Raw genomic sequence first — 19,283 nt, 5'->3', positions numbered from 1 at the left:
CGAAAAAATGTGTTAGTTCCCATGTATTGTGTTTAGCTGAGTTTTCGAAAAGATTGGCGCTAGTTTCAGTTGGGTATTCGAAAAGAAACGTTATTTCTGATGGATTGTGATTAGCCGAGCTTTCTAATGTGTGGTACCACATGAAAATGGGTGTTGAATTTACAAAATTTCAAATTAGATCTTATTTCCTTCTTGGCAAAGCGGGGTCTCGGAAGATATAAAGAAAAGTATTTTAAAGATTTGATATGATTTAATTAGGGATTTGATATATGATACGATTTGATTTGGTATAGGTTTCATTGTCTTGTGGACAAATGATAGTTTTGATTTATTTCCTATTATCGCTCATTTATAATTTTATAAATATATCCTTATAAAGAATAATAAAGCATTGAAGTTGGATTTGAGAAGTGTGAAATTGTAGAGAGTTCTAAATTTAACCTAAACCTTTATTTTCAACTCTTAATATTTTCATTCGAATTACTTTATAGTATATACAATACTATGTATATAGATATAGAAGAGTACACGACGCGTGTGTGTAAATATATATTTTTAGATGTAGGAAATCTTTTTCCCCTCTCTAATAGGTTTGAAACCGTCTGATATGGAGTCCTAAACCCATATATAAATAATCAGAGAGCTTAATCAACCCACAGCACAATTTCAAGGAAAGTGTTTTCTTTGACCACCTCAATTTTCATTATTTAATAAAAATTATATTATATGCTTGATGACTTCGAACTATGTGACAATCTCAACTATAAATAGGCTATATAAGCTTATCTGAATCTTCATCACTTCCCAACACCGTTGGAATTTTCAATTCAAGCTGTTTGTATTAATCAAGAAATTAAGCAAATTAATATGGCAGAAAGGAATCAAGAGTCCTTCGCTTTCGCACCCTACGCTAATGGCCAAGCCATGGCCAGAAGCGATGCAGAGTCAGCCACAGACCACTCCCAAGCTTTACGCAAAAAGAAACGCATCAGATGTTTAGTGTACATTGCTGTTTTCGCCGTCTTCCAGATCGTCGTTATAACGGTGTTTGCACTCACCGTGATGCGTGTCAAGAGCCCAAAGTTCCGAATTCGCTCTGTCACGATTGAAGAACTCACTACTGACACAAACACAGCCAACCCTTCGCTTAACTTGAGGTTCATTGCTGAAACTACCGTCAAGAATCCTAATTTCGGACGGTACAAATTTGAGGAGAGCTCCATAACCGTTGTGTATGGGGGTACAGTGATCGGCGATGTTGCTATTCCAAAGGCAACGGCCAGGACTAGGGCAACGAGAAGGGCTACTGTAACGGGGGACGTGACAATGGCCAATTCAAACTTGGGCAATGATCTAAGTTCTGGGTTTGTGACGCTTAACACAATATCCACGCTAAGAGGAAAGGTTTATTTGATGAACATGATCAAGAAAAGTAAGTCTGCAGAGATGAACTGCACGTTCAATATTAATTTGACAGAGAAAGTGGTCCGAGAAATAAGTTGCAAGTAGCACATATAACACACACGTTACTACTGTTTGTGGTGAACTACAGAGTTTGTTGGTTTAGGGCTTAGCTTTTGCTATCAACGTTTGTGTATATTAGGGTTTTGGATGACCCTTGTTCGTTTGTGTCTCAGTATTCAATAAGGAGATAGTGATTTAGATAGAGACATCCATCATTTATATATGTGTTGTATGTCACATAAATATATTGTATGCTTTGGCTATACCCTCTTATCTTTGAACAAGTAAAAAAAAAAAATGAAAATCCACCGCCTTTTTAGATATCTTTTAACATAAGGCAAATCATATTGATCCGAGGTAAAGCCAGGTAAACTAAATTTTTAAATTAAATTTGCAAATCAAATAATATGTCACCAAAATAAGAAATAAGCACATTAATCAACATTTAAATAATAATCCAATCGTAGCAACCACATCATTTGGTTTAAAAATTTAGTTTTCCTAACTAGCATTGCTCTTGATCCGAGTGATTTTTTGGTGTACCTAGAATATAGTTACAGACCTATAGAGTATTATTTTTTCACTTAACGTATAACTCATTAAATGACACCACATAATTTGTGTTATCAGTGCTTATAAAAATTTCTCTCTGAGTTGAAGACGATCAACCCACTAGTGCAATTTTCCATGTTTGTATTTTTTGTTAGAGCGAACTATTTGATATATGGAGGTTGAAATTCAAATCCAATTCAAACAGTCAAATTGAAGCCGTGGGAAAGATTAGGGTCCTACATATGATTGTTTTATCAACTTGACTCTTCCCTTTGTGTTGATGAAGCAAGAGCTTTTTGAAGATGCTTGAGGTGAAGAGTAAGCAAGGTATGACAGCCAGTCAGTCCAGATCTGGCATAAATCATCAACTTTTTGAGCTGAAATTGATCATATATTTAACCAAAACAGGTATTCATATATTAATTATAAAGTATCATCTTCTTTGTAGGAGTGCTTATTTTAGAGGGGACTTAAAGGATAAATTTATGCAGCCTGATTATCTGCCTTAGATAGCTTTAGACAAAGAGGAAAATGGCAGTATTTGAGGCCAATAAATTTCTTAATGAGATTGAGAAGTACTCTTTCTTCACCTTTCTTTTTATAATTTAATTGCCTTACATGAAATACTAAATCCTCAAAACTCCCATGATATGGGTCCAAACTGCATAGAAGACATAGAATTTGTACATATGTCTCGGTGATAACTACCAAGGAAATTAGCCACAGGCGTGTCGTATTCGTTGATAAAGTACCGAATAGTAGGACATGTAAAGCTTGAGATGATTGCTTCCACTATGGAATTATGCTCCAATGGAAGTAACTTAAGGAGAATAATTTATCGTGGTCAGGAAATTCGGATCCAATAATGCTATGTTTTATTCTACGTGATATTGTATTATTGAACTAAGACATTTATAACTGTTGTTAATTTATTCTATGTAAGTTGCTTTTTAAGTTTAAAATATGTAAGCCTGCAAAAACTAGTTTTTTTTTGTTTTTTGTTTTATATTTTTTTATATTATTTTTTTATTTATAAATGGGTCATGAAATCCAAGTGTGTTTGGTTATGTGAAATGCTAAAACAGTTAAATACTTTTATCAAATTCACGCAACTTTTCAGTATCATAATTTCTTTCGGATGGTTACCTACCTCTTTTTATTTTCCATACACCTCCTATTAATTTTTGTCATTTGAAATTTTTCAATTCATTCGATACGACAACCAAAAATGAGAGATGTGTATGGAAGGTTAAAAAAAGTGTGTGTGGATAGTACCACCCGTTTCTTCAACAGAAATTTGTATATAAAAAATTAGAAACCCGTTCTTAAGTTTGATAATGATATATATATATATATATATATATATATATATAAATTTGTATATAAAAAATTAGAACCCCCTTCTTAAGTTTGATAATGATATATATATATATATATATATATATATATATATATATATATATATGCACTTGAACATGTCTAACTTTTGTATGCGACAATATTTCATAGGCAATTACTGCCAAACGGGCCATCTGACGTTACATGTTAATGTGGTTAACATAATCTTTTTTTCATTTGGTTAACATAATCTCCTTATAATTATCTATTCCAAACTTTATCAAACTATGAAAAAAAAAAAATCGACCTTGAATGTAGAGAGGAGAGCATAATATTTTTCTTATCAAGAGGTTGAAAAGTTAATGAAAAATTCGTTGCAAGCAAATATTGTACATCTCAAAAATTCAAACCAATATTATACAAAGAATGTGCAAAAGATGAAATTAATCTCCCATGCACAGAACATACATATATATTTCCCCTCCATATAAAAAAAATTAGAAATACAAATTAATATTCAACAACAACGAAACTCCAAACCCATCAAGATGAAATTAAAAATTCCCAAGAAAACGCAATAAAAGAAAAGAAGAAAGAAAAAAAAAAGTCAAGGATTAAATAATTTGATCACTTGCAAGTCAATACGCGGACCATTTTGGCTTTAGTATCAAGATTTATGGTGCAGTTCATGTCAGCAGACTTCTTCTTCTTGAGAACGTTCAACAGATGAACCTTCCCATCCAACTTAGCGTACGCTGTCAAAGTCAAATTCCCAGACCTCAGATCGCTACTCAACTCAGAGTGGCTCGAAACCTTGTTCGAACTCAACGACACTACAACATTAATCCTCTTTGTTTTCTTAGCCTTAGCTTTTTCCTTAGCTATGGTTCCCTCGCCGACGTCGGTGCCTTTGTACGAGAAAGTTGCCTTGCTGCTCTCGAACTTGTAGTGTCCAAAGTTGTTGTTTTTTACCGCAACAACGGCATTGATTTCAACCTTGAAGGAAGGAGAAGAGGAGCTGGAGTTTGTGGCGAGTGAGTCGACTGCAACCGAGTCTAAGCGGACTTTGGGAGTTTTGACTCGGAGGACGAAAACCACAAAAAGGACTATGATGATGGTTTGTGCTATGATGCCAGCGGCTATGCACAGCAAGCACCTGTTTCGCTTCCGGCGAGAATCTTCGGTTCCGGTTGTCATAATGATTCTAGATCTGGTTTAGATTGAGAATGGGAAGTAGAGGCTTTCTTTTTGTTGTTGGTTTGGTTTGAAGGTGTTGTGGTTTACTGCAAGAGGGAAAGTGTATTTATTTATAATAGGGTTGTGGACCTTGTATTTTTTTTTTTTTTTTGCTATATTTTGGATGTTGGCCCTGCATAAAGATATATGCTAGTTGTTTACACCTTTTCCAGCTGAGTTGCCCTAACGTGTTTTTTTTCCGTTTTCCATTTTTCTTCAAATCTTTAGCTTATTTAGGATAAACTAAAATTTGTAAGACAAAGTATAAAAGCGTTCGTAATAATTACTTGCACGAAATGAGTATTTTTGTTCTTTTTTTTTTCTTTTTTTACTAACAATCAAATAAAATACAATAAAAAAGTGAGCCATAAGGATTTTATTTGTGATATACTTGAAAAACAAATTGTAAGAGATAACGATAAAGAATGATTTATATTCAAAGCCATTCACCATCACGTTATTCCAAATAAATAAACATACTGTAAATTAATAAAAATGAGAGGAGTTCGATTCAGAATTATGGTTTTAGATATCGCAAGGCGTGGTGTGAGTTAGCAATCAAAAGTATATAGCAATTACCTAACCTAATTCCTATTGGGCAACTAAGTCAAATGACAGTGTGTGTTGAGCTCAAAGTGAGACAGAGAATCAGATAAATGAGTTTGAAATGTCACATTTTGTGAATCTGTAATACTTCACGTAGAAGGCATGATGCATCAGGTATTACTAGGACGAAATTGCTTGGCTCAAGTTTGAAATATTCGCAGTTTGAAGGGATGACAAGCTTCCCGTGATACTGGGAAAACAAAAAGGTCCTATTATATGTTTAGAGGCCAAAGTGATTTACATTTTTATCAGGGAACTCGTTATAGATTTACTTTGTATCAAATTTCAACGAGCCGATGCTGATGAAGTAATACGAAATTAGATGGACTAAGTGATTAAATTTAAAACTCATTTATATATCATGAATAAAACTCATGTTTGGTATAAACTCTCTTACAAGTTACAAATACATGAAGATCCTTCTAGGATGGATTAAATTCATCCAACGATGCGAAACAACTCGGTTCTCTTTTTTAAAGCCAAAATGTCCATAAAAAATCGTCAACTAGGCAATATTTAATTCAGGAAACTTTGTATGGTAGAGTACCACCCTGGCCAGTCTAGCTAACTAATTATAATATCCGAACAAGGACACAATTTCCAGGCGCACCAAGGTAGCATATATCAAATATTATCATAATGTACATTGGGAACAGATCCATGATATTATTTTTTTTACATAATTTTTTACACATATTTTTATAAGATTTACTTAGTAATATATTTTAACAATTTAAATGGTAAAATACTAAAGCCTAGTTGTTATTTTCAATCATTTTCAATCGTTATCACATTAATTGGGATTATTTGACTTAATCAATCGGCCTTTGGTGGCTGGTCTTCTACGGCGGCGAATTGGTCCCTACCATGAACGTAATATTCGATGCTAAGCTTCATGATATAAATAAAGTATCTGGGGAACAATATTCTTATAACAGTGAATTGCACGCAGATATTTGCTAATTTTTACACAATATAGAATCTACCACCATCGGCTCTTTGTTTCTTGAGATCCAAGACGTGTGAATAAATGTTTATCAATTTTTGCAAATACAGAGAAAGAGATCCAAGACGTGTTCGTGATTGATCTTTTCAATTATGCCGAATATTATAATTATTGTTTGATATTTTTATATGATTATTGTTGAATGAATATGTTAAAGGTCAATGAAGTGCATTTCTGAGTTATCTTCCATGAAGTTTTAGCTCTATATAATTTAATTAATCCTCCAAATTACAAAGAAAAACACAGATAATGTAGGACGGTCATAAATGCTTCCATGACAAGCATATTGAAATTTTAATATAAACGCAAGTGTTTCTTAAAAAAGTGTTAATTTGAAATGTAAAGCACTTCAAGCGAAACGTTTTTAACTTTTTTTTGTCAAACATTGTCATAAGCATTTTTTTGTGTTTTGAAAACAATTTCAATTATGTTAAAATATTTTCAAACAAGTCTTAACATTAAGATGTAACATATATAACTTGAGAATCCCCAAAAAGTTTTCTTCTTGAATTAGGAAATTTTGAGGTAAATCAAGTTTGGATCAGTCACAAACCAGGTTCAGTTTTTTACACATACTTTTTGTTTTGTTACAAAAGCCTTCATGGGCTGTTTTTTTCTTTTTCTATTCTTCTCTTTTGAGGTGATCCTAGCTCCCAACTTGTATCTTAATCCATTTTTCTTGTCTTGTCCAGTCCAACTGTACTTGTCGTCGTTGTCGAAGCGAACACTTCTCCCAATCTGATGCCTTCTTGGTTGAACTTGAAGATGCCCATGTGCTTTTGCATTCTGGCAAAATATATGATTAGTGATAATCCTGCTACTTAATTGACATTGACAGACTTTCTTAACTCCTAAACCAATAATGTCATATATAAATCGTCAAATTAAAGATGCGTATCAAGAAGAAGGTCCAAATTAATCCAAATAAAGAGCAAAAAAAATTGGAAGGACGTTGGGGGTGAGGGGGCGCTAGCTTGGGGAGATTAGGGTTTATTCTTCGCTTGTATAAACTACAAAATATGGATAAAAATATTAAGGCAAATGTATGACCTCGCATAATTCCATGAATTCTCAACACAACTGACAAGGGGGGCATCAAAGAGAAATTTTCCTCGGGTAATGTTAGGGAGACTAAATTTAGAAACAAAATTTGTAAACTAAATTATGTGTCACCAGTAAGAATGAACTCGTTTATCAATGCTTAAGTAATAAATCAATCATTAACTTCTATGTTCTTTAGTTTCCAAAATTTTGTTTCCAAGCATTATCTATTTTCTAGTGTATCGGGAATAGGGCTGGGTATTCCAAGTGTCATAATACAAGTACTTAGAAGTGATTTTTTAAGTATTTAAACACTTGTATTATGATACTTGGAATACAAGACCGTGTTGTTTCACTGAAAAACTCTCGGCATAATGTGCTGTCTTCTGCGGTGTCTTGTTTGTGGGTCGACCAATGCTTATCTACAGAGAATGAAATCTGCATATATATGATTTGGCATGTGCTGGACTTTGATTAAAAAAAAAATAATAGAAATTGGTAAGCAGATTTTAGGCCCATGGCATTCTCGTCTCATCAGACTTGAGTGAATGCAATTACTATTCTCACCATTTGGAAAATGGATTTATAATTCTGATTACCTCATCAACGGTTTTTGTTTTTGGGCTTCCACTATTGGATCACTTTGTACATTACAGTATGTTCTTTAATTTTGTGAGGGTCCTTATAATATAGATGAGATGCCAGAGTAGATAGATCAAATTAAAAGACACAAATCTGATCCCGCGGTTATGCACATCAAGCGCCTATTTCGCTTCCGGCAAGAATCTTCGGTTCCGGTTGTCATTGTTGTAATGGTTCTGGAACTGGTTTAGATTGAGAATGGGAAGTAGAGGCTTTCTTTTTGTTGTAGGTTTGGTTTGAAGGTGGTGTGGTTTACTTCAAGAAGGTAAGTGTATTTATTTATAACAGGGTTGTGGACCTTGTAGTTTTTTTCTTATATTTTAGAAGAATCATTATTGGCACTCTAAAATCTCATTTTGCACTCTAAATTTTCTATAACTAGAAAGAAAAATACACTTTTGAGATTGCAACATGAGATTTTTTTCTGCGCTAATAACAGTTTCCTATTTTGAATGATGGCCGTACATGAAATTTACATGCTAGTTGTTTATACCTTTTCCAGCTGAGTTGCCCAAACTTTTTTTTTTCTTTTTTCATTTTGTTCTAAATATGTTTAGCTTATTTAGGATAAACTAAACTTTGTTAGACAAATTATAGAAGCTTCTTATGTGTGTGAGTTATCCTTTAATTTTGTGTTATATATAATATTTCACGCAGAAGGCAATGATGTTTCATAAACTCTCTTACCAGTTACAACTACATGAAAATCTTTCTGGGATGGATCATTAAATCCATCCAACGATGCAAAAGAGCTAAGTTATATTTTAAGCCAAAATATCCATCAAGGTCGCCAACCAGGTTATTTGATATTTCAGTATTTCAATCAAATATTTGACCTTCATGGATTTGTAAGCCCTGCCTGCTATAGATTTTTGAGCTTGACGTACGGGATAAATTGTGGATTCTGGGGAAGTTTTGTTGAAGTTTATTAGGTTGGGTTTAGATATAAGCTTGATAATTTGCTGGAGGGTGCGTGTAAATACATTATAAAAATGGAAAAATAATTCCACCCAAAGATGCAAATGGACATCCTTTACTATCTAGTGAAGAAATCAAAGCGCAACTCACAGTGAGATATTCTTACCACTTTCAAATATTTTGGATCCTTTGTCGATTTTTGTTTTCCTAAAAAAAAACTGTGTGCTTATACTCAAAACTATAATTTATTCATAATTTATTCCAATAAACCGAACCGTCTATCTTTTATGTCTTATCCCAAAGATCATGTCTCAAAAATCATCCAAATCTAAAATCATATGATCGTTGGATTAAGGGTTTATGGTTTTTTGTAGAACCATATTCGTTTATTTTATTCACTATCAATAAATATCTTAATGATTTTAGATTTATCTAATTTTTTGCAAAGATGATTTATGAATGATGTTCTAAAAAATAGACGGTTCAAATCGTCAAAATACATTACGGAGTAGGTCGCATAAAACTTGTGTCAAAGTTGTGTAAAAACAATTATGTCACAGATTCGCTCCATTAAGTAATAAGTACACTTGATTTTATATTGAAAATGTAATTAATTTTTACAACCTAATCACTTTTATTTTTTCTTTCCTTCTTTTGATTTTAGTGCGCGAGAGCATTCCCAGGATGGGTGAACCATCCGGAAGTTCTTGTGTGAGTTCCCAAAAACAAAATCGTGAGGGCGTGGTTGGGGTCCAAAGCGGACAATATCGTGCTACGGTGGTGGAGCGGGGCCGGGAAGTGGTCCGCCCCAGGCCGGGATGTGACAATTTGGTATCAGAGCCTAACCCTGGCCGTGGTGTGCCGACGAGGACGTCGGGCACCTAAGGGGGGTGGATTGGGACATCCCACATCACTCAGGGGAGTGATCCTTATGGTATCGTTTGGTATGCAGATGGGACGAGACGGAACGGAATGGGACGAGACGGGACAGGACAGGACAAAACGGAACGGAGTGGGAGCAAAGATGCCCTCAGATGGAAACAAGGAGGAAGAAGAAGGAGACGGAGATGTTATAATTTTGTGTTCCACGGATGTGGAACGAGTCGTTCCAGAGGGGTGAGGTGGAACGAAAATTCACCCAAAACTAGTCCCGTGGAATAGCTCATTCCACTCGTTTTAGGCGCACCAAACGTGGGACAGAACGCCTTGTCCCACTCTGTTCCGTCCCATCCCACGTACCAAACGGTACCTATATGTATTCCCATCCCTACCTAGCACGAGGCCTTTTGGGAGCTCACTGGCTTCGAGTTCTGTAGGAACTCCGAAGTTAAGCGAGTAGCGCGCGAGACCATTCCCAGGATAGGTGACCCATTGGGAAGTTCTTGTGTGAGTTCCCAAAAACAAAACCGTGAGGGTGTGGTCGGGGCCCAAAGCGGAAAATATCGTGCTACGGTGGTGGAGCGGGTCCGGGAAGTGGTCGGCCCCGGACCGGGATGTGACATATATATACACACACACATACTGCGTAACTTTGGAAAACAAGATCCTCTGGATCTCTTCCATCCGCATCCTTCAATAATGTCTCATGCTCCAAGGCTCCAACTGACAAAAAAGGAAATAATATAAAGCCTCATGCATGAAGCAAACTAATAACTAGTATATATTATTATGCAAGTGCATATCATTTCATGTAGGATTGTAGCACTCACGGACGTGCAGTTATTTAATACAAAGCATGTTGTCAAGTGAAGGCAGCCCACTGATATGCTTTATCCAAACCTCGATACTATATTCTCAGACAAAAGCATATGACAGATTGAGAGCACAGAAGTAGGCTTGTGAGTTTGGAGTGATATACAAAAAAAAAAAAAAAAAAAGGATTGCTCACATGCTGATTCATGCAACACATTGGCCAATTTTCCAACTTGACTTCCACAACTACTCAAAATTTCTTTTACTTGCACTTACTTAGATTACTTTATATTTTAACCTTTTTTTTTCTTATTCAGTGAGATGAAAAAGCAAGTTCCATGCATGTCTAATTCCTAGTTTTAGTTCAATATCAATAGTTATAACTTATAAGATTAAAACTTCAATCATCATAATAAAATGAGAAGTTGAACGAAAAAATTTTCAAATTCCTTTATACGAGCGAAATTACTAATTGAATTTGATTAATTTAAATAACAAAAAAATCAAACTTAGTGCAGAAGAAACACAAACATTACCTTTGCTAGCCAACTTGACTTCATCCATATCTTCAATCCCCAACCTATTTAATTAATTTTGGCCTTTTAACTCATAGTACTCCACCAACATTACATGCCAAACTCAACGAAAAAAAAAAAATATCATCGTCACACAATAATTTTCAACTGTATACATGCATCCCTCTCTCTTCCTCACTTCTTCAAGTAATATTCCAACTTTTCTTTCTTCTCCATATCCAACCCCACCAGCTAAAACTCCATGGAATCAGATGCACCACCACCTCAACCACCCTCTAAAACCTATGAATTAACAGCCTCTTCCATATCCTACACCAAACCAACCACAGCCACCACCACCTTCTCCCCATTTCACCTCCTCTTCAAGCAATGCGTCCTCCCCACCCCCACCTACATTCTCAAAGACATCTCGCTCACCGCCTACCCGTCCGAAATCCTCGCCATTGTAGGCCCTAGCGGTGCCGGAAAATCAACCCTCCTAGACATCTTAGCCGCCCGGAGGTCACCCACAGGCGGCTATCTCCTCCTGAACTCTTCCCCCGTCAACCCTTCCTCATTCCGCAAGCTCTCAGCCTATGTCCCTCAGCACGACGCATGCCTTCCCCTCCTCACTGTCTTTGAAACCTTTGCTTTTGCCGCAAGCCTCCTCGTCCCCAACCCTAATCCTAAAAACATTGCCGCTATTGTCTCCTCTCTTCTAACCGAGCTCCGGCTCACACATTTGTCCAACACCCGCCTCGGCCAAGGCCTATCAGGAGGCGAAAGCAGGCGTGTCTCAATAGGCCTGAGCCTTCTCCACGACCCTGCTATCCTCCTTCTCGACGAACCCACCTCAGGTCTCGACAGCACCTCCGCTTTCAACGTAATCCAAACCCTAAATTCCATCTGCACCTCACGTCATCGCACTGTGATCTTATCAATCCACCAACCCAGCTTCAAAATCCTCTCCACCGTTGATAGAATCCTCTTGCTATCAAAAGGGTCAATTGTCCACCATGGAACCCTTTCTTCTCTCGAAGCTTTTCTGCTCTCCAATGGCTTCACTGTCCCTCCACAACTCAATGCTTTGGAATACACCATGGAAATTCTGAACCGTCTCCCTCCCATCACATCTACAACAACCACATCATCACCTCCTAATGATCCTATGAAACATGATAAGCAGGCAATTAGGCAAGTCATTAGATACAAAAGCTCTAGAATTCAAGAGATATTGGCTCTATACAACCGGTTTTGGAAAATCATCTACAGAACAAGGCAGCTTTTTTTTACTAACACTCTTGAAGCACTTCTTGTAGGTCTTATTTTGGGAACTATTTACATCAACATTGGAGTCGACAAGCAAGGAATCGAAAAGCGATTCGGCCTCTTCGCCTTCACTCTTACATTCCTCCTCTCCTCCACCACCGAAACCCTTCCGATCTTCATCAACGAAAGGCCGATCTTCCTCCGAGAAACGTCCGGTGGAATCTACCGGCTCTCCTCCTACCTCATCGCCAACACTCTCGTTTTCTTGCCGTACTTGCTTACCATCGCGATCATATACTCCGTTTCAGTCTATTTCTTGGTGGGTCTTTGCGGTTCTTGGCAAACGTTTGCTTATTTTGTTCTTGTCATATGGATCATTCTTCTAATGGCGAACTCGTTCGTCTTGTTCTTGAGCTCTTTAGCCCCCAATTACATCGCCGGAACTTCGCTCGTGACAATACTTTTAGGTGGTTTTTTTCTCTTCTCCGGCTACTTCATCTCTCAACATAACATGCCTAAGTACTGGCTCTTCATGCACTTTTTCTCCATGTACAAATATGCCCTCGATGCTCTTCTAATCAACGAGTACGGCTGCCTTGTGTCAAAGTGTTTGATATGGTACCAAGAGAGTAAGAGTGATAGTAAAGTTTGCATGGTTACGGGGGGCGACGTGTTGCAGAAGAGAGGGCTGCATGAAGGGCAGAGGTGGACTAATATTCACATCCTGCTAGGGTTTTTCGTGTTATATCGTGTTCTTTGTTTGATAGTCTTGACCAGAAGGGTTTCGAGATCAAAGTAGTGAAGGTGGGAAAATTACAGTTAAATATTAAGGTATAAACCGTACAATAAATTAGTATATATGCTTGTGTTCTTGATTTTTATTTGCTTAATTGCCAAAAAACTGAAGCTGGCTACTGTAATAGCCCCCTCCATATGTATGGACAAATAAAAGGTATAGCTTCTTGAGCTTGATGTATATAATTGTTGATGTCGATCGATAAATACTATATGAAATAGGTTGAAAGTGAATATTCGTTTGTTCATTTTAGTTTAAAGCAAAAATTAGGTTTTTCTTTTGATACAAGCCATACCAAGGTAAAAAATTCATTCATAAAATCTCGCTTATAAACACAATATTTTTAATCATTTGAACTACAAATTATTGTAAAAAAATTGAATATTATTGAATTGGCGTTTTATAAATTTAGACTTGCAAAATTATAGATGATAGAATTTAACATATCATTGTCTCATTGTTTGAATTGATCATTGAGATCTAAATCAAGCACACCACATGCATAAAAACTGAATATATCATGGGAGCCGTACGTAGTGAATTGAGTGAAATGATGAAGATGCTGATTGGTCAGGGAGTGGGTTGTTGTGTAGAATGGTAGAAGTTAGAACAATATTTAATCAGCAGAGACCCTACATCTTGTGTCACGGGTCCCTTCAGGAAGCGAAATGATGCGCAGTGCATCGAGATTGTGAGAGAGGAGAGGGAAGAATCCAAGATCGTCACAGCCTTAAACATGTATATTCTGATAAGAGAGGTTTGGTTGTCGGGTGGTGAAGTTGAAGGAGTCACGAAGAAGTTGGAATAGGATCCTCTATGGATCCTTTCATCCGAATCCTCAAGAACTTTCAATCATGTCCGTTCAACTGAAATTGAACCACTAGGAATTCTTTCCTGACCATCTTTTCATGTTCATCTTCTTCCCTCTTTTCTATCTCTCTCTCCAGCTCTAGAATTGAGGGTCCAAAAGGTACAGATAGAAGGGATCCGAGGAGAATCTGAATCCGAAAGAAGTTGAAAATAAAGACAAGGAAAGTTTGTTTGCCTTTCTAATGAATCAGTGCAATGTCACGGTCATGAGTTTCTCTTAGTTTAATTTCTTGACGTTACCCCGTGACCAGCTCAACGCATTCTCGTCATTTTGTCACTGTTGGCCGGTCAACCATGTAGCATTTCGCAATTCCATGCACAAACACTATTGAACTACTCTATTATTGAGAGATTCTAATATTCTAAAGACACAAAGAGTTGTTTATTTACAGTAACAAATAAATTTTAAGAGTTTCGACTTCAAGTTCTAAATTGATAATTGCATACCTTAAAAAACCATCAACCATGTGAAGATATAAAGCTAAGGATAATGTTACGGAGACCAAATTTTTATATCAAATTTGCAAACCAAATGATGTATCACCAATAGAAAAGAAGCACGCTAATCGACAGTAAATCACTAATTCAAGGGTAATGCTAGGGAGACTAAATTTGCAAACTAAATGATATGTCACCAATATGAATGAACACGTTTATCAACGCTTAAGTAATAAACCAATTATCAACTTTCATGTCCTTTAGTTTCCAACACTTAGTTTACAAATTTAGTCTCTTTAGCATTACCCATAATTAAATCATCAATAGCCAAATCTTGATTTGCATATGTAAACACGAAAAATTCTTGAAAAAAGAACACGTGTACAAAAATAATATTTGTGTTTAATGATTTTGGGGTTACGATCTCTTTCAAATTTGATCCTCAGATACGATCTCCGTAAGATGTAGATTTGTTGATCCAAGGGCCGTTGAGGCTTGATCTTGGATGAACGGTTGGAAGTTTCTTCAAGGGCCTTCGGGGCTTTGATCTTGAAGTTTGATGGAAGTTTCTTCAAGGGCCATTGGGCTTGATCTTAAAGGTTGATGGAAGTTTCTTCAAGGGCCTTCAGGGCTTGATCTTGAAGTTTTGATGGAAGTTTCTTCAATGGTCATTGAGCTTGATCTTGAAGGATGATGGAAGTTTCTTCAAGGGCCTTCGGGGCTTGATCTTGAAGGTGGGCCTTAAGGATTTGGCGAAGAACGAAGAGAGCTTTCTCGATCCTTTAGAATACTTGGGAATTTGGATGCTTGAGAGCTTTGGAGTTTCAAAGCTTCAAGGATTTGGAGAATTCTCTTCCAATTTGGGAGTAGAGAAATGTATTTGTGAATTCCTTGATTTTCGGATCCTTGATACCTTGATGGAGAAGCCTATTTATAGGTTTTGAGAATGAATCACCACCACAAATTTTCGTGGTGAAGTGAGTGGTGGTTATAGGTGAAGTAAGTGGATGTTGTAGGTGAAGTAAGTGGATGATGTAGGTGAAATGAGTGGACGTTGTAGGTGAATTAAGTGAATGATCTAGGTGAAATGAGTGAAGGTTGTAATTTTAATGCATTGGTTAACATTTATTTTACCGAAATTTCGATGTTTACAACATATTTTAGTTTAAAAATTTGATCTTCCTAACCTTAGCTTTAAATCAATATCTTCGAACAAACTAAAATGTAACGTAGCAATACGGAGTTCATTTAGCTAGAGGTTTGTGCCTAGTTTTTAAATCCAGAGATCGATTTTTATTTTTTATTTTTTTGGAAAGTTGCCAGAGTTGTGGATTTCGATTTGAGTTGGGTGGGTGGTTTGGATTAAGACAGGGAAGGTGCGGCGGTGACGGAATGGGAAGGGAAGAGTTTGCACGTTTTTATATTTTTTTTAGTTTTCAGAATATCAAGATATTTTTTAAATTTTCTGTGTACCACATGGCAATCACAATAGAAACATGTTAGGACTTACGAGTATAATTATCTCCTCTTCAAATTTCCCTCTTTTTCCTTCTTCTCCTATTTAAATAATCACGATTAATTCACGTCAGAAAAAAAAAAAAAAAAGTAAGAAAAGAGGGGAGGAAAAGGTAGGAGAATTAGAGAGGAGAGAATCCTACTTCAACAACTTGGCCCATGCCACGTAAAATTAGAGACTAAACATGTTTTTTAATGAAATTGACATAATATGGAAAAGTGATGCAAAAATTAAGTTTTAGGAGGCATAATGGTGTAATTTGAGTTTCAAAGGCGAAATGAGATTAAAAAGTAGAGTACCAAGAGGCATAGTGTAATACCTTGAAAATTTTAAAATATAAATGTGATATCAATCCTTGTGGAATTGGAGATGACTAAGCTATGTCCTTAGCTTGCTGGCCGATTAAGTTAGGAGGTGTTAATAAAGTTACATGCAAATGGGATATGTAGGTAAGTCGTGGCATGAGTTGGGGAGTGGAGGTAAACATTTGTCCACATTGAGATGACATGTGTGCGGGCTACCAATTCATCCAATAGGATGTGTTGTTTTGCTGTCATTCTGATATATGGAACAGGAGCAACATGCACCATCGGTGCAGAGGGAAACCGGAGAAAGTAAAACGGGTCACGACAGTGCAGAAGGGAGAGATTTCCCTGTTCTTTGCAGAAAGCTAAAGGTTTGAAGATGTGTAACGCTGCCATTGCTACCACGGGAGGTGGGCTACTTACCATTGCAAGGGAAGAGAATTGCTGTTTGGAGTCTGAAGTTTGGATTATGCAGAGATGGAGAGAAGCGTGGAAAGAAAGGGGATACGAAAAAGATGATGAAAGATGATAGATGAGAGTTAAGGAGAGAATTGATATTTGGACGTCGTTCGCTGGTGATGATGAGGAGTAGCAAGTCTAATTAAGATGGAAAAGGGAGCTGTTGTACTAATGGCACCATCGGTACAACAAGCAGGTAGTCTAGTGGCCTAATTAGTTTTATTTCAAATTTAAGGAAAACTCTTAGCTGGTTCTCTACCTTACGGGTAAGAAAGAAGATTTCAAATTGTTACTTTTCTTATTTAGTTGTGAACTACGATTGGCTTGATCCTTCTGAATGATACATAGACAGTCTAACGAGAAGTTAGATGCAGCCATAAAATAATCGAGATTAAATATTAGTGGAAAATCGTCAAAGAGAGAAATGTTAGTATGGTTAATAATCTAAAGGATAACTATGACATTTTTGAACCTATCACCGTAGTTAATTTCCATATAAAATTTCTAGGGTGTTACACATAGTACAAAACAAGTCAGAGATATATACTATGTCCATGCCAAGAGAATAACTTCCATGTCTCTCGGTGCCAGAACGTTATACAAAGCCAATTATCCATTGTTATGTACAAAACAAGTCAGAGATATATACTATGTCCATGCCAAGAGAATAACTTCCATGTCTCTCGGTGCCAGAATGACGTTATACAAAACCAATTATCCATTGTTATGTGAAAACGTCATAATTTTTTTTGAAGTGTCAATATAACAATTCCCATTCGGTAACTGTTGAAAATATTATTTAAAACCATACTTATTTTCCAACTACCAATATATGTCCTACGTAAATTTTCCAAAGATGTATGTCCTACAGATTAAACAGCAATACGCAGTCCTTCAACCATTAAAGGAAAAGGTTAAAACTATGTCCGCCATCGATGAATTTGTTGACGCCATGGCTTACGTGCGTTTTAAGGTATGTGGTGACTAACAACATGAATCTTTGTGGCGTACAGCCGGGAATAAATGAATGGCTTAGTTTGAATCTTTTTGGTGTACAGCCGGGAATAAATGAATGACTTAGTTTAGCACGACCATCCGCTAAAGTTTTTATCACAAATGGTCTTTGACATGATCTGTCTTGAGATTTTTGAGATTCAAGGTGAAGGCTTTCTTCTTGTTGTTGAGGTAGAATAAGTTGCTTAGAAATGCTCAAAGGTTTTAAAAGATCAAAGATTTTTCCTTATTTACTAACAGTGTCAATATGAGACTGAAAATACATATTTTCGAGTCTTTAAGTGATATGTATAAGTATAACCAATGAATGAGCACCGAATTAAACCTAGTTTTTGGTAAAGACATACATACATTAATTTATTGAAGGCTAATGCTAGGAAGATTAAATTTTTAAATCAAATTTGGTAAACCATATGATGTGGTTACTGATTATTACTTAAGTGTTGATTAACGTGCTTATTTTCTTCTGGTGCCATGTCATATGGTTTGCAAATGTGGTCTAACAATTTGTTCAACCTAGCATACTCTTTGTTAAAGGTTAAACTTAAATTGGAATAAATGTCTAAAAATTGCAACCCACATAGCTAATAACTAGTGATTATAATCGAAGGGGACGTAATAAAATATTAACAACCAAACAGAAATTTGTAAAAATTGGTAAGAAAAAAAACCACACATGCCATTTCGAACACATGATCTCCTCATTAATTTTAAATAGCAGAAACCACCACTTATGGTTAAACTTCTTGATCATTTGACCAAATTTTGTAATTCGTACTCTTATAAAAAGAAATTAATCAAAATTGGAAAGTAAAAAAACACACTAATGATTTTGAACCCACGACTTCCTCCTTATTTTAAGAAGCAGAAACCTCCCCTTCTTGTTAAACTTCTTCATCATTTAACAAAATTTTGTAATTTTATATTCTTATGAAAACATATTTAAATATACCGCCATCTATTTTTGGTGCCCCTGATTTTCCAAGGCCCCAGATAATCGCCCTACTTGCACTGGGCTGACCCTAGTCCTGAAATTGATCTACCCCATCAAGATGATGCCTCAAATTGAAAATCGATTAATGCGATTCTTGGAAATCGATTAATGTGGTTCTTGAAAACGGGTGTCTTAAATCAATGTCGTTTTTCCATCACAATTATAAACGGTGTTGATGTGACACATAATTGAGTCCCACAAATCTAATTAAATGTTGACATGTCACTACTACAAAAGGACCTAATAGTGTCAGTTGTTGCGTCGGTTTAATATTATATAGTGGCGAAAAAGAGATTTGCGACACTCACTGAAGATGACGTCGTATTTACTGTCGCTTATAAGCGTCATAAAATTTCTATGTCGCTTTTAAACCGACGTAAAATTTAGTGTCGCTTATAACCGACATATATTTTAATATTTTTAAGTGCTGGCGTCGCTTTAAATAAAATAGTGTCGCTTTTAAGCGACATAAACTATGGGTGTCGCTTCTAGGCGACACTAATTCTAATATTTTAAATCCTGCGTCGGTTTTGAGCGACATATATTTTGAAAACCAGTGTCGGTTGTAAGCGACACATTGTTGCTCTTTATTCCCCCGTGTTTTCTTTTTCT

The 19,283-nt window shown here is 36.1% G+C and overlaps 3 protein-coding genes across 3 annotated transcripts; 2 read left to right on the top strand and 1 right to left on the bottom strand.

The window, feature by feature from the left end:
• Positions 1-814: 814 nt before the first annotated feature.
• On the top strand, positions 815-1,764 carry LOC137734550 (late embryogenesis abundant protein At1g64065-like). The gene has a single exon (XM_068473796.2). The coding sequence runs from the start codon at positions 868-870 to the stop codon at positions 1,507-1,509; it is 642 nt and encodes a 213-aa protein (XP_068329897.1). The 5' UTR covers positions 815-867; the 3' UTR covers positions 1,510-1,764.
• A 1,977-nt stretch (positions 1,765-3,741) lies between these two features.
• LOC137734549 (late embryogenesis abundant protein At1g64065) lies at positions 3,742-4,702 on the bottom strand. The gene has a single exon (XM_068473795.2). The coding sequence runs from the start codon at positions 4,549-4,551 to the stop codon at positions 3,982-3,984; it is 570 nt and encodes a 189-aa protein (XP_068329896.2). The 5' UTR covers positions 4,552-4,702; the 3' UTR covers positions 3,742-3,981.
• Positions 4,703-11,121: 6,419 nt separating this feature from the next.
• Positions 11,122-12,770, top strand: LOC137733144 (ABC transporter G family member 8-like). Its single transcript, XM_088696986.1, has 2 exons — positions 11,122-12,598; positions 12,702-12,770. The coding sequence occupies exons 1-2, from the start codon at positions 11,273-11,275 to the stop codon at positions 12,732-12,734; spliced, it is 1,359 nt and encodes a 452-aa protein (XP_088553112.1). The 5' UTR covers positions 11,122-11,272; the 3' UTR covers positions 12,735-12,770.
• The last annotated feature ends 6,513 nt before the right edge of the window (positions 12,771-19,283 follow it).

The sequence above is a fragment of the Pyrus communis genome, chromosome 7 (assembly GCF_041283825.1).
Source record: "Pyrus communis isolate YQ-2024b chromosome 7, ASM4128382v1, whole genome shotgun sequence".
Classification (NCBI taxonomy): domain Eukaryota; kingdom Viridiplantae; phylum Streptophyta; class Magnoliopsida; order Rosales; family Rosaceae; genus Pyrus; species Pyrus communis.
The sequence above is the reverse complement of the archived record's forward strand: the minus strand, read 5'-3'. Positions and strand labels throughout refer to the sequence as shown.

What these genes read in the sequence shown, in the direction of transcription:
- LOC137734550 (XM_068473796.2), top strand. Translation starts at nt 868, where the DNA reads ATGGCAGAAAGGAATCAAGAGTCCTTCGCTTTCGCACCCTACGCTAAT.
- LOC137734549 (XM_068473795.2), bottom strand. Translation starts at nt 4,551, where the DNA reads ATGACAACCGGAACCGAAGATTCTCGCCGGAAGCGAAACAGGTGCTTG.
- LOC137733144 (XM_088696986.1), top strand. Translation starts at nt 11,273, where the DNA reads ATGGAATCAGATGCACCACCACCTCAACCACCCTCTAAAACCTATGAA. An exon ending in CCGTTTCAGTCTATTTCTTG is followed by an intron (nt 12,599 to 12,701) that starts GTGGGTCTTTGC and finishes TGAGCTCTTTAG; the next exon opens with CCCCCAATTACATCGCCGGA.